Genomic DNA, 14293 nt, shown 5'->3' on the forward strand with positions numbered 1-14293 from the left:
GGAGCTGTATCCATTACGAATAAAAGGACGAGTTTCATCTAATCAGTCGTGACGTTCTTTCACCAGAAATGAGTGCTTTCCATAGACTGTAAAAGTAAGTTTGTATGAATTGTACCAAAGTGCTCTTTCTCTCCCGCACACAGACTCTTTGCTTCTCTCTGTCTTTATCTCGGTTGCGCGCTGTCCAGAGGCAACACGATTTCCAAACCGACAACAATAATTGTTTTGGAATTGCTTGTGACATTGCTTGTTAAATCACGAAGCAGAGCTCAGTGGTCGATGACAGTCAGCCATCAGCGATGGATGATGGCATCGTTCATGTTTTAATGCGCGGAATTGCATTGCACGCGTTCATTCGATGCGACAATAACACAGGCAAAGTGTTAACCGCCTTTAAGCAGCATCGGCTATCGAAGAACGAACTCTCACGTATCAGAATACATTTGCATGAGCACAAGTAGGCAAGCACAATTAGGCAATACCCCAAATCTGACAAATCTTGTTCATCACACAATGTGAACAATGTCATATAAATTAAACTTCATGCGCGGACCCCACAGGTAGTTTCTTTTGTCTGTAGCTGTGCACTTGCACTTATTTGCCTCTATAAACTTTCCTCACGCTGAATTCACTTTAAGACCGTTTAACGAGGCTTCTCTGACAGATGTTTGCCTGCTAATGTGTGTTTGACAGGGGAGATTATTACGGCTTACTCACTCGACAATTGCTCAGCTCCTCTGCGGACAGGACGACAGTGCCACATTTCTTCCCTTGGATTCCTCTGTGGAGTAAAGAGAGAAAACAATAAGAGCTGAACATAAATTACAGAAAACATCTTCTACTTGTCCACTCTTAGGCGATTATTAAAGGTCACTGCAAGAATAAAAGCATTTCATTTTTTCAACTGTGAATTAGTCTTTGTGATTAACTCATCCTTGACATTCCATGACACTTCCAGAAAGTCTTTTTTTAAATTGAATTACAATTTTTGACATTACTCAACAGGGCCATGTGATGAACCTGCTTATGAGCCTCTTACAGAAGCTTCAAGTCTGTTTTGTTACATTTTCCCGATTGTACAAAGCAACTGATCTAATTTCCTAAATTTCCAATATGGTTTAAATACTTGGGTGATCAACCAAACAAAAGCAGTCACTACTACTGAGTTTATGTGCTTATTCGTCTGTTTTTAATTCATTTTAATAAAATAATTCTGATAAAATCAATTTCAAAAGAAAGAAGAGATTTGAGAATCAGAAAGGCCATCAAAAGCTATTTTACTTAACATTGTGAGCAGTAAGGAGTACAATAGGACATATGTGTTAAGGTATTTGAAATGGTAACCTGTCAACAAAGACTAAAATCTCCTCGGTCCTTTCGTCCACTTAAGGTGACAGGTGGAATGTAATCTTAATTGTCATGAAATGGAATTTGTTTATTAAGTTTTAAATGGAAAAGATGTAAAAATCACATGCCATCAGGACATACTTTCTACACATTAATGGAAGAAAATCAGTCCACAAGCCAAGGCTTTTAACATTATCAAAAAAGAGACCATATTACTTAACTCTATCGCTTTGACACGACTCTCTGCTCCCTCTACTGGCTTCCTCTGAATCATAGCACTGAGTTGAAAAACTTTTCTTTTGTCTGCTTATATAAGTGAACTGCTGTCCTCATACCATGCTGTCACAGACTTGAGATCCTCTTACCAAAGGCCTGTCAGTCGCTATACGTCCGGGTCTAAATCAGGACCCACTAGCTTCTGACTTTGCTTGGATTAACTGTGTTGTTTGAATAGCTTAAGTTATAAGTTGTATCCAGACGAAATCCATTCAACTTTTTTGTCAACATGAGACTTGTGTAGAAATGAAATATGCTCCCACTTAAGGCCCATTGGTCCATTAGACAAACCGCTAAATGTTTCTCCCTTTTCCCCACAAAATGTATCGCGTCTCATTCATCTGCCTGATGTTAGCGTGTTAGATCTCCCAGAGCACTAAATGTCTCACCAGTGGACTGTGACGTTTACTGTGGTCATTTAGCATGTGTGTTAATTGCCTCATTCATCAGCTGTGTGCCACAGTAAGAGGAATGTGCCTTGTTAGTTTGAAAGGGTTTCGCGTAGCGAGGCATTGTGGTTGTGGGCGACCTGCATTGGCTTTCTTTCAGTCCAAAGACGTTAGGTGAATTATCTAATGCTGGTTTCACACCAAAGGAGCAAAGGAGTTTTGTTTGTATTTGTTACTGCCAACTAAAGCTTGATTCATATTGGTATAGTTTGTTTAGGCAACTTAAAGCACGTAATTATGTTCAGGGAAAGATCAGAATCTTGTCAATGCTAACTTGAAGCATGACACTAGATGAGTCAACTTTTCCCAAACCTAACCAAGTGTTGTAGCCATCTTAACCTAACAATACGTAAGATGCAGCATTTCCTCATCAATCCGAAGGCCTTCACCACGACATCTTTACAGAATATGAATGTCTAAATTCTTGGATTCTAACATTTTTTGCCAGTGCAGTAAATGTAACCTTTGCGGCTATTCTGTTTTTTCCTCAAAGTCTTTAGCAAAGCATAGTAGTACAACAATATATTGCATAGGAGACAGACGTTGTGGGTACACCCAACATATTTTATTTTGCCAGGTAGATGCTGTATGCTAGAGTTGGATGCTCTTGACATTTCAGCAACAAAGTGGCACAAAAACCAACTACAGTTAAGATTTACACTATACTTATATTACAGTGGGTATTTCCAGCTGCATTTTTTGACAATTTACACAAAAGATTGATGGACTTGGCTTGATGGACTCTGGTTTTCACTCAATATGCTGAGGTCATCAGACTGGCAAAAGTGTTCTCCAGCTGTGTATAAGTGCATTCTGCTCTTTGTGTAGAGGTGAGTGGGTTTTTAAGAGGTAGATGGAGACCTTTGATCCACACAGTAAAAGACTTTCATTGATCTTGATGTGGGAAAACCATCCTGGTCGCATGGGCGACTGTGAGTGTTGTTTTTTTGTCTCACCTAAAATCTTGCACACACACACACATATTAGACATCTGGTACCCCATCAGCCTCTGCCTCAAAAAACAGCTTTCAAAAGACAAATGACTCCATATCTACTCCACACATTCCTTCCTTCACCTCCTGTAGCCAAATCCATTCCCTCTGTTCTTCCCAGAAATAACCTGATGCCTTAAGGCTACTGAAAAGCTAAAATCAACAAACAAAAAGAGTTTGGGTTACACAAGTAAATCTGCGCTGTGCTGACAAGCTGTGACTGTACAGTCGCTGCAGAGCAAAGCAGTTATGGCTAAAATGAATAATGTACAGTCACAGGAACGGGGCTTTCAACTATAAACCTGGGTTAGTTGAAAATACTTTTATGCTTTGTACAAGTTGTATCTAAAGAACGTGTGGGTGCAGTAAATGGATCCTACTGAGAATATTAGTTGTGCTACATGCTATCCAAAAATACAAAAGCTCTAAAGAAATCGAATAGTATTTTTATTGATTGCTTTTAATGATAACCTTTTTAAAGGTGCGTATGTGTATAACTTGTCAGAAAATTAGGAAATATGACCATTAGAATCTCCTAAAACGCAAGGTTTTTTCTTGAGGTTTTGGGTTCGTTTTTTTTCGAGTCCAAAACCCAAATATGGTGAATTTGCTACCACAAAAGACAAAGATGTGTGGCAAATTCTCACAATTCACAGTCTGGAATTAAATCATATTTACCATTGTTTGATTGAAAAATTATAAATTTTTCCAAATATGTTTGGAGGGGTTTTCTGTCTATTGACTATAATCGTTTCAGCCTTACTAATATAAACGTATAAATCTCAACCCAGTGTATAATAAGTATGTGTCTCACCACAATATACTGTATACCTACAGCAGTATATACTGTATGGGTGTGTGGGCAATCCTCAAAATATTCCAAGTTTGTCAACAAAGCTATTTTGCAAGTATAATATTCACAATTCTGCTGAGGACTGACAGAAAAGAAAACAAAGCAGTTAGTTTTAAACTGCATTCTATCCCCTGCTGGATTTATTTCATGACTATGCATGAAAAAAATCCCACCCGTCTCCTTGCTTAAGGAAATATTGGAGGAAGGAGGTGAATGATTTTTTTGCAAGGTGCCACACAAGATACTGCTCCATCATACTGGAAACCTGAAGAAATAGCCTTTTAAATGCTTTAGGCTGCATGGCAGGAAGTTTAATTCTTTGAACTGCACCTGCAAATTAGAAAGCTCTTCTTATAATAACTTGGGACGCCTGAAAATAACAGAGTTTCTCCTTTTTTCTTTTATAAGCAGTAATGTATGCATAATATAACCTATTAGCACAATGCTTCAAAGACACACAGCGTCGGCACACAAGTGCTTCTGAACCTCCGATATTAAAGAAAGGAGAGCTTTGTATTGACAGAGTGCACACACACACACACACACACCCACACACACACACAAACAGGAAGAGACAGAGACATATTATTGCCCAAAGGAACATGTAAACCTAGAAATAATACTTACACCAAATCCCTCAAAGCATAAAGACCCACTGACACACTCTCTCTCTCACACACACACACACACGCACACACACACACACACACCATTTTGTTCAGAGTGGTGGAAATCTGGAATTACAGAAATCTTCAGGGAGTCAAGACTAAAGCAAACTGCTGTGAATAAGGAACAGCTAAATTAATTTTGCCAAGAGGCATATGAGAAGGACAAGAAAAGTATGGATGATTACTACTGGGCTAATTTGGAAGCTACTCTTTGTTCTCTTTCCAGCTTACATTGTGAGTCGCTGTGTATGCCATTAACATCCTGTTATGATCCATCTTTTATTTATCTAGTTTGATTTATGCTTCTGTTTCTCAGTATGTGACCACAACAGAACAACACATTTGTTTGTTTTTCACCTGAAATTCCTTTGGACTTGTCCTTCCATGATTTATCTTGTAGTATCTTCTCATAACAAGAAAAATATTGGAATATAATATAATATAATGAGAACCTCTTTGGGTCATGGTTAGAAAAGCGCAGACATTGTCTTTCCTGATTGAACTAGACTGGGAGTTTACAATCATGCCAATGGCTTTGTGAGGCTGCAGACACAGCGATGCTTTGAGCTAAATACTAACAGCATGCTAACACACAATGACAACATGCTATTGCTACTGAAACACGGAGCACAAAAGATTGTTTCCTGGGCCAAGGGCCATTACTCAGACTTCTTGAGAGTGACATTGTACTGGAGGACTTCCAGAAGAGCACTCTACCAAAGGCGTCTACAGTAAAGAATAGCGCCTCATTGATTCACTCTGTGCAGCTTGACAGAGAGCCTGGAAATGCATGTCATTAACAAAGAAAAATGAGAGGTTTGAACTGAGAGGGAAGGGCACAAAAGTTGAAGAAAGATAAGAAAGAAAGAGGGAGAGGGCATGTACCCAAAGATGGTACAAAAGGCGTCACACCCCAAAATCAATAAGATCGATGCTTTATTCAGTTTTCAATGTCTAAATTCAGCACAGGGGATGCCTTTTTCAGTGTGTATCATTAAATTGTTTTCTATATATATATATATATATATATATATATATATATATATATATATATATAAACACACACACATATACTTAAACGATAGCCATTCGCTATAATGTGTATTTAAACATATTCAGTATATAGCTGGAAATATATTCATTTTTTTTCTCTACAATTCCACTTGAAACTCTTATTTTCATTTTGCACAAAATTTCTTAATTTCAATGAGAAAATACTCTGTACTTTTTATTTGTCAAGTTTTACAAAATAGGCTTGGGGGTTGTTTCATACAGACCATTTATTCATTGTATTACCAGAAAACGATTGTTATCGAGATATGAAATTATCTATATTATGATAGAAGATTTTTGGCCATATCGCTCAGCCCGAGGCCAGCAGCCCTCAGTTCCATTCTTTGACTGCAGTTTGTCGACACAGAGAATCAGTCTGTAACACAGACAGCTGTGGCCTAGATTTCATCCCTTGCTCCTGTACAATTTTGTGAACTTCAGATTCACACTCAACACATTATGTCAAAACTATGTCATGGAAAATTTCCCTACTGGCATTTTCTGACAGTTCGAAAGCAATTTATCGAGTTAGATCCTGACATATACCTTCCACTCGATCTGATCTCACAACAAAATATGTTTACCACCTCAACTCCTCCCACACATTATTTTATATCCTGCCACTCATCCGTTAAATTGTGCGGTACATGGCCAGCTCACTAGTGGTGCTGGCATCATCTTCACCTGAAGTCTTGTGAAGGTTTTCAGACAGTAATTCACTTCCTGTAGAAACTTGTGCTAATTTACACCTGAAGAACAGATGTAATGATCATTCAAACACGTATTGACGTTGCCAGTGACCACCATCAAACAGAGTGAGAACACCATCTTTACCTAATCAAGAAAAATATATAAATATATAAACACACAACCCACCTGGGCTAATGTGCACATCAAACTTGTCGTTTTGATCATTAATCCTGCACAGTTTCTTCTGCACATCAACAGGTGTGTTGAAGACTGACACATTGAAAACACAGTTCCCAGAGCTCTGCGAAAAATTGTGAATGACTTAAAACTTCGCTCCGCTTATTACTTCCTTGGGCCCGTCCATTCCTGTCAGTCTATCGCCCGGTGTCTCCATCCTAAACACTGGGTAACTTGGGTAAGGGCTGCATTTTAAATAAAGCTTAAATGTTGCCTGGAGCTCCATATGTTTAATTATAAAACAGGTCGATGTGGGGCTGCAACGGGCAACATGATGTGATAGATTGCTCGGATTCAAAACTAAAGTTTCAAAATAATTTCCGTTCCAAGTCCCAGACAACAATAAGTGTCCTCTGAGGACAACTCTCTCGAGGATTCCCATTATGTGTGGGGACGTTTTGGCAGAGAGCAGCAAATTAGGTATTCAGCCCGTACTTTTGTTTAAGTATCTTTTGCTTTTCAGTTTTTTACTGAGTCAGTTATAAATACATTCTTCGTTATGTGTGAAAATGGACGTGTGGTGTGAGAGCGTGTCGGCTGGCTAAGATATTTTCGTCAACGTTTTGTGACCACAATACCTGGCTAAAATTAAGGGGTACAAAACATCTATGTCCACCCCATTCCAGTGCCAGTGTGCACATAACCCTCTGTTGCAAATACCTTCCAGAGATGGTGATTATCAGCTACCATTAAAACTGACCAAATGATCATCAGTATTTTGTGCTCTTATTTTCTAGAAAGAGTGCTACAAGCGAGGCTAAAACTTTAGAAGATGATGATGAATACTGGCTGCTGTTGATATAATATCATAAACTACTTGTGGCAACCTCATTTTATGGACACTTATGTTACCAATTTTTGCAAATTAGGCTATCTTGTAAAGGAAACAACAAATTGAACACAGGCGTTTATGGCTAATAGTTAATTTGTCAGTTCCACAAACCATTGTGGAACTGACAAATTAACTACATTTTCTGGTCATTTAGAAATGTGCAAGCAATACAAATGTCAGTTAAACAAAACTTTAAACAGTGAAGGAAAGAGCAAAGAGGTAGGAGTTGGCCAGTATTGTAATACACATGGCAATGAGCAAAAAAGTGGGGTATTGTACAAGGAAACCAGGATGTGTGTGTGTTGTAGAGTTTTATTTCAAATTCTGGATGAGGTACGGTTGCCGCAGATGTTATCATCTGATATTTTCAGGATCACATGCAGGTTCCACTGCTGTCAGCTCAGATTCTCTTTGTACAATCTAATGAGTCAAACCAAATGTGGACAGCTCGCATTGTGCTGGGCATGATATAAAAGTCATGCCGTGCAGCCAAAGGTTGTTCAGACAAAGAACTTTACTTTAAAGTTACTTTAAACAAACATGTGACAGTAATTTGGGGAAATTGTGTCTAAAAAGATACACAGAACATCTAAAATATATACATTTGATGTAATTGTGCTGCTTTAAATTTTGGTATCTTATGTATAAATATATTTCACTAAGTATTTAGGATTCATAGCTAAAGTGTTGGTACCCATACTGTCACAAAGGTTAGAAACGGCCCTACATTTTAACACATTAGACAAAGGGTTCAAGAGGTAAAGAGGATGGAGAGGTAGAGCAAGAAAATGTTACACATACAAATTTAAACAATATAACTAATATATATAATATAATAATTATATAACTATAGCCACAGGAGGTGTATCATTTCTGGCTTATTGCAGATGCCTACAGATATAGGGTCAATGTTAATAACTACTGATTTGTAACATACTGTCTCCTCAGTTTAACACGCTGCAGGGGGTATTTTTTGATCACAAGCTCATTCTAACCCAGTATCGCTCAGAACTACATCCATGTGAATCTTCACCCCATGATGCATGTGGCAATGTTCAGAAGGGTTGGGTACCACACTCGTCGCGAAAGCCAGATCGCCCCGGTGGGTGCGAGCTAAACCCAATCAACACTGTTAGCTCCGTTGCCGTTAGCATTTTTGCTCAGCCACTTCCATTTTTGCTTGTAACAGAGTTTAGAGCCGCGTGCAGGCAAGCCCGGCCTAGACTCTTAATTGTGTATATAGCTCCTTTATTCAACCCTAATCATACCTCAACCATACCACAATCTCTTTCTAACCTCAACCTTATAGTATTGACCATGTGCTGATAGTGCACAAGGAGAAATTTCCAAAATATTGTGTTTGGACGTAAAAAACTAAAATGTGCCTGAATGTAAGGGTTTGGCAGAACTGAAATGACTTGCTTGTCTGGCGATAGAGTTGGCTCTACCGTAGAAGGCTCTTTCCAAAATGTGATTCCTTATTGACCTTATTCCCCTTTCATTTCTCTCATCCCCTTTTGATTGCCTTAGTGATGCACTCTGTCACTGAGGGACTCAAGTCTTAGGCATTAGTGTTTTCAACTCATTTTGGCTTCCATTCAGACTAATGAGCCAAAGAGGAATTAGTAGGGATTAACTTTAAGTTAACTTGGAAGCATTAGGATATGTAACAAAGTCCTGGCTGTATAAGGAACTGCTACCTAAGACATGCATTGTGTGAGAAGTATCAACATGATACATGATAATTACCCTTCTCGTAACAGTGTTTCTGTCCTTTTCAACTAACTGTTTCTTAGTCAAGTTTAATTTAATGAAGCACATTTATGAATGGACAAGTGTTGACGAAGTTTAATATCTTCATCTCTACAAGCAATCTCTGTTTAAGCTTGTGTTTAGCTCTAGTTTGTGCAGCTGTTGGGAACCTTAAACAGGTTACAAACTGTTTTAGTTCTGCCTTCTGAATGGTGGTTCAATGATAATAAAACTACTTAAAAGTGCAGTCATTGGAGGTGGTGTCTTTGTGTGTGTATTAGGGGGATGTTTTCTTGGCTGGGTGTTTTTTCTGCAGAATGGACTGAATTTGAACCAAAGTGGGGGGGAATAGGGTGAGCCATATTCCCAGTAGGAAGGGAGTGCTCTGCTACACCTACTACCCATCAAAATAGCCTCTTTGCTTTCGCAGACAATTGCATCCAAAACAAAGTATCTCCACGCACAAGAGTAAAGTCTTGCCTGGTAAAAGGAGATACTGAGGATTACCAGGCTTCAGGCAGGATTTCTTTGGAAACCCCTGCGACAGTTTTCAGCGTGGGAAGCCAAACATGTCTCTATGACAAAGGAACATCACTGTTGGTTAAAGAAGATACTGTGGAATACAGCGTTTCAATTATCTCTCCTCTGCCGCTGTTTTATTCAGGAGACAAACTGAGAACACTTTGATGCATTCGGGGAGGAGGCATGTTTCTTCCACGCCACCAGCTCTGTAACCTTTAAAACCGAACACAAGCACAACCATCCAAACATACAACAATGTGCAGTGAAGCAAGGCCTCTCGAACACAATTACTGACTTCACTAATTCTGCCAAAGGGAAAAGTGAAACACTATTTCATCGCCGTAAGGACAGAGAACAGACACACACCCCCACCTGAGACATCCACCTCCTCAATTACCCACTGCTGATTCTACAAAGCCTCAGCCATTCGAGGCCTCATTTGACTTTATTACAGCAGCCACCAGAGAGACTGTGCCATTAATCAAATAGAATAGGGAAAGAGTGAGCAGCCACCGAGGAGAGCAAAGAAATGAACTGATACGGCTGCTACGATTTCTCTGTTCAGCTTCTGCCTGAGAGAGTGACCCAGCATTCATCATGGCTCAAATGAAGCACACACTGCATCAGAAGGCAGCACTGCATTGTCTTTCAAGGTAGAGGAGGTCTGGTACCTGGAAATAAAGGTACTTAGAGACAGATAAGATGTGGGCAATGGAACTTGATTGATGAGTGTTCTTTTTCAGTCTGTGGGTAATATTGCATTTCCCTCTTAAGACTTTCCAACTCCCACAGCAGAAGCTGTCAAGCAAACATCTGGAAATGTGATTTCAAAACAAGCCGGTTGAGGAAAATTGTGTGGAGAACAAGTCAATATGCAAAGAGGAACAAATGAAACAGGTTTGACAAATTTCATTACATGTGTTTCCTCTGTTCTGCTTTATTTATCATCACAAACACAGAGTGTGAAATTGGGGAAAAAAAGCCTTTTCCCCTCTTTCTGTTGGGGAACAAATGACACCTCAGGCAATTAACATCGTAACAATGGCAGCCAATCTCTCTAATGCTTTGTTTGCCATCGATGCTGCTGAGTTCTCTAATTCGTTTTGGAGGAAAATCGATGCCATTTGCCAAAATAGCTGTCTCCAAATATTTAAACAGGCTGAGCTTAGTGCAGGAGTAGTGTGTTTTGTGGATTTCAAACCAGATGACTGTGAAGTTTAGGTTCACTATAACCTAATAAATCAGTTAATCCTCAACAGCGCTCCTGAATTCGTCAATTCAGCGCAGGAAACCTCATCTGTCAAGTTGATTGATCGCTGCAATTCAATCCACAATGACAGAAAAAATTGTTGTCCTAACAGATGGCTCGGCTCGGAAAAAGAGTGATCAATCGCTGCCTGCACGGGGAGGAAACTGACTTTTGCTCAGAGATATTAGACACAAGGTAATCAATACTGGATGAGCTCTCATACATGACAACAAACACCCTTTTCTCTCCAAAGCAACGGTGCAGGGAAAGCCTGTTTGCCATTAGCTGTGAATGGGTCTGCTGGGGTTATCCGCCCTGCTTCAGGATCCGGCTTACAACCAGGATACACACAAACAACCATGTGGAGTAATTAAATTATTCATTTCAATGAGACAATGGCACAGCGGCGGTGCCGATGCAGGGTCACCCGATAAAAAGTTGAATCTGGCTTTGGATGTAGATGCAGACAGCTGCTCGGTTTATACTACATTGACGTCTGCCAGGGCTGGGTTACCAACTGGGAAAAGTTATGGGCCACGGGGGCCACATATACATTTTTTTATTTAATATGTGGTAATTTGGTTAATTGCAAATTTGTTTGGAGAATGTGCATTACAAATAGGTGCTTTGTGTACTTTGGTAGTTTTTGCCTTGCAGTTTTGTCCTTGACTGGATTAATTAGGCCATATCGTATTCATATGCAGACGTGGTCCCCCATGTGCAGACAACATGCACGGACTCTTGCAGATATGTTAATGGTTGAAAGGGAGGATTCCATTTACATGACGTGGACCCTCGCAGCTATTCAGCTGGAAGTTTAAATTGAGCTGTAGTTACTGACAGCTATCTCAGCTCTGATTTTAACCATATCACAGTTATTCTTGTTCAAGATTATAGAACACAGGTTGTAATTAGTGCATTAACATTTAATGAAATTTCTTTGTGATTAGAGATGATATTTTGATGACACTTTGAACTTACTTGACATGGCGGCATGCAGGAAATTATTATCTAGGTGCTATCAATATACTGCAGTAGATACAAACATAAACTAAGTACTTCTGTGTTTATTGAGAAGACAACACACATTGTCCTTTCTTGTTATTAGGTTTCCTTGATTTTAATGAAGTTCGAGCCAATTCTGCATTGACTTAAACAAATCGAACTCTAGGCCAAGAAAACCAATTAAACTGAGCAGCCAGACAGAAACTGTTGTTATTTTATTATTATCTTGTTATCTTTCCAGATCAAATGGTCAATTTTTTTATCACAAAAAAAGGAAATATGTTTTCTTTTTTTAACATCTTATCTTGTTCTGTTTATTTTCTCAATTTCAGTCATTTATTTTTTTTTATAAACAATTAGTTTTGCCTGCGTTTTAAAGGCCGAAGATACACATGTACTTAGACCTGGTGTAGAGCTGAATGGAGAGATGGATCAGTCACACAGGATTGTTTTCTCTGCTACTTTCCTTCTCTACAAGTCATGCGTTTAATTTGCTTGATATAGGCTCTCATTTATTTAATGTAAGCTAATTATTGAATTATGTCTTTTTGCATAAGGCAACTTGCATATAAACTTGCATAATAAACAATACACCGCTCCTGAGGGGCAAACCCCCTCTCTGGCGAGCACATTTCCATGGAGCTCAGCACCCCTGAACCATCCATTTCACTTCACCTAGACCTTCAAACATGAGCTGCCTTGGGCATTACAACCATCACTTTTCATCACAGCATCAAAGTCTTCCCTGTCAGTTGCAAAGCAGGAGGTGGAGGGTGCAGTGGAAAACATGTCTTCCCTTTCCTTTCTTCCTTCCATTCCTTCCTTCCTTCACGGAAACACTGGTTTGATTGCACTCCAAAGATTAAAAGAACATTAACTAATTTATGAGAGCAACAATTAAGGAGCAACAAGTAGAAATTGCAGTCACACTGAGAAATGGTCTCCTTCTACCACAGCCATCAGCTAACTGCTGGATCCTTTGATGCTAACATAGCCTGACGCAAACAAAAAAGTCAAAGTGCTGTTTCACAAAAGAGACTTGGGGTTTAGCAAATGGTCAATTGGTCGGAGCCTTTTGTTTCAAAACAGAGTATAAATGCAAAAGTGTTAAAACCACGAAATCCCGGCATCTCGAGAATCAATAAAAAAATGATAAATAACACTTTTTTGTCTACCTCCTTCAAATTATCTTATTGCAGAGACATATAATACCCCTACGCTGAGGTGATCCTGACTTCCTAATTTTGCCTTTACTCTAACTTTGTGACCCAATTTGCAAAGGGCTATCTATAGCCCCCTTTGCCTTGATCAAATAGCTGCAGCATCCATATTCAATATAGACCTCCCAGAAGACAGAAAGGCAGCTGCAACCTAAGAAAAAACCCTCCGCTTCCCATTAGCTGAGACCTTAAAGAGAGGAGACACATAGAGCGTGAGGAGAGGAAGAGGTTAGGTGCTCATGTGGAAAAGGAGCCCTCTAGTAATTACGCTCTTGGCCATTACTCTTTTCTGACCACCAAAATCCACACAAAGGAAATAAGCCTTACACCACGTATTTACTGTATGATCTTTGTCTCAAAGGAAACCTCCTACTGCACTGCAGTTATTCCCCGGTCAGACATTACTCGTGTGACAGCGACCCAGGCCACCAATGAAGGCTTCCCCAGAGAGAGGTGTGTGTGTGTGTGTGTGTGTGTGTGTGTGAGTGAGATAGAGGGTGAAAAAATGAAAGATACATGACAGAATAAAACGGAGATGAGCAGGTGAGGGGATTGTGTTTAGTAGCTATGAATATAGCCTCTCTCATATAGCCTGAGCAGAGGAACACAGATCTAATGTATTTCTCTGTGTGTGTGTGTGTGTGTGTGTGTGTGTGTGTGTGTGTGTGTGTGTGCGTGTGTGTGGAGCACGTCTGCGTGTATGCATGTGTTAGCAGACAGAAGTCTCTTTGTGGAAGTGATGCCATTGGAGAGACTTGATTTATCACTCTGTGTTAGAGCAAGAAAGAAGCAGAGAGGGAGGCAATATGACAGCTTTATCAGTCCGCTGGTCCAGACCTCCATTAGCACACCATGCCAGAGGAGGAAAACACAGATGGATGTACGTGTGTGTTTAGCCAAGTTATGGAATGAATCCTTACAGATGGGATTGTATTGTCCACAAACTGATGCCTACATTTGCTCATTGTGGATTCCTGTTTGGATCTTCTTTTTATTTTTTCTATATATGTTGTCTACTATGACGTCTGCTAACGGAGTGATTGCTGTATATGTGAATTTTAGCTTTGTAGAAAGACGATCTTGGTTGCATCTAGCTATTTTCTTTTATTTAATTCACTCAGCTTGGCATGTTCATGTTATCCGATTCC

At 39.5% G+C, this 14293-nt stretch overlaps 1 protein-coding gene across 4 annotated transcripts in view; it reads right to left on the reverse strand.

Moving 5' to 3' along the window:
- cpne5b (copine Vb) overlaps positions 1 to 14293 on the reverse strand; it is an 89506-nt gene that overhangs the window by 34803 nt on the left and 40410 nt on the right. For all 4 annotated transcript variants that reach the window (XM_031855281.1, XM_031855307.1, XM_031855290.1 and 1 more), the window contains one exon: positions 718 to 781. In XM_031855281.1, the coding sequence (XP_031711141.1) occupies positions 718 to 781 (64 nt within the window). The remainder of the gene's footprint in view (positions 1 to 717; positions 782 to 14293) is intronic.

This window comes from Anarrhichthys ocellatus, unplaced genomic scaffold, assembly GCF_004355925.1.
Source record: "Anarrhichthys ocellatus isolate YVR2014 unplaced genomic scaffold, GSC_Weel_1.0 scaffold1, whole genome shotgun sequence".
NCBI classification, from domain to species: domain Eukaryota; kingdom Metazoa; phylum Chordata; class Actinopteri; order Perciformes; family Anarhichadidae; genus Anarrhichthys; species Anarrhichthys ocellatus.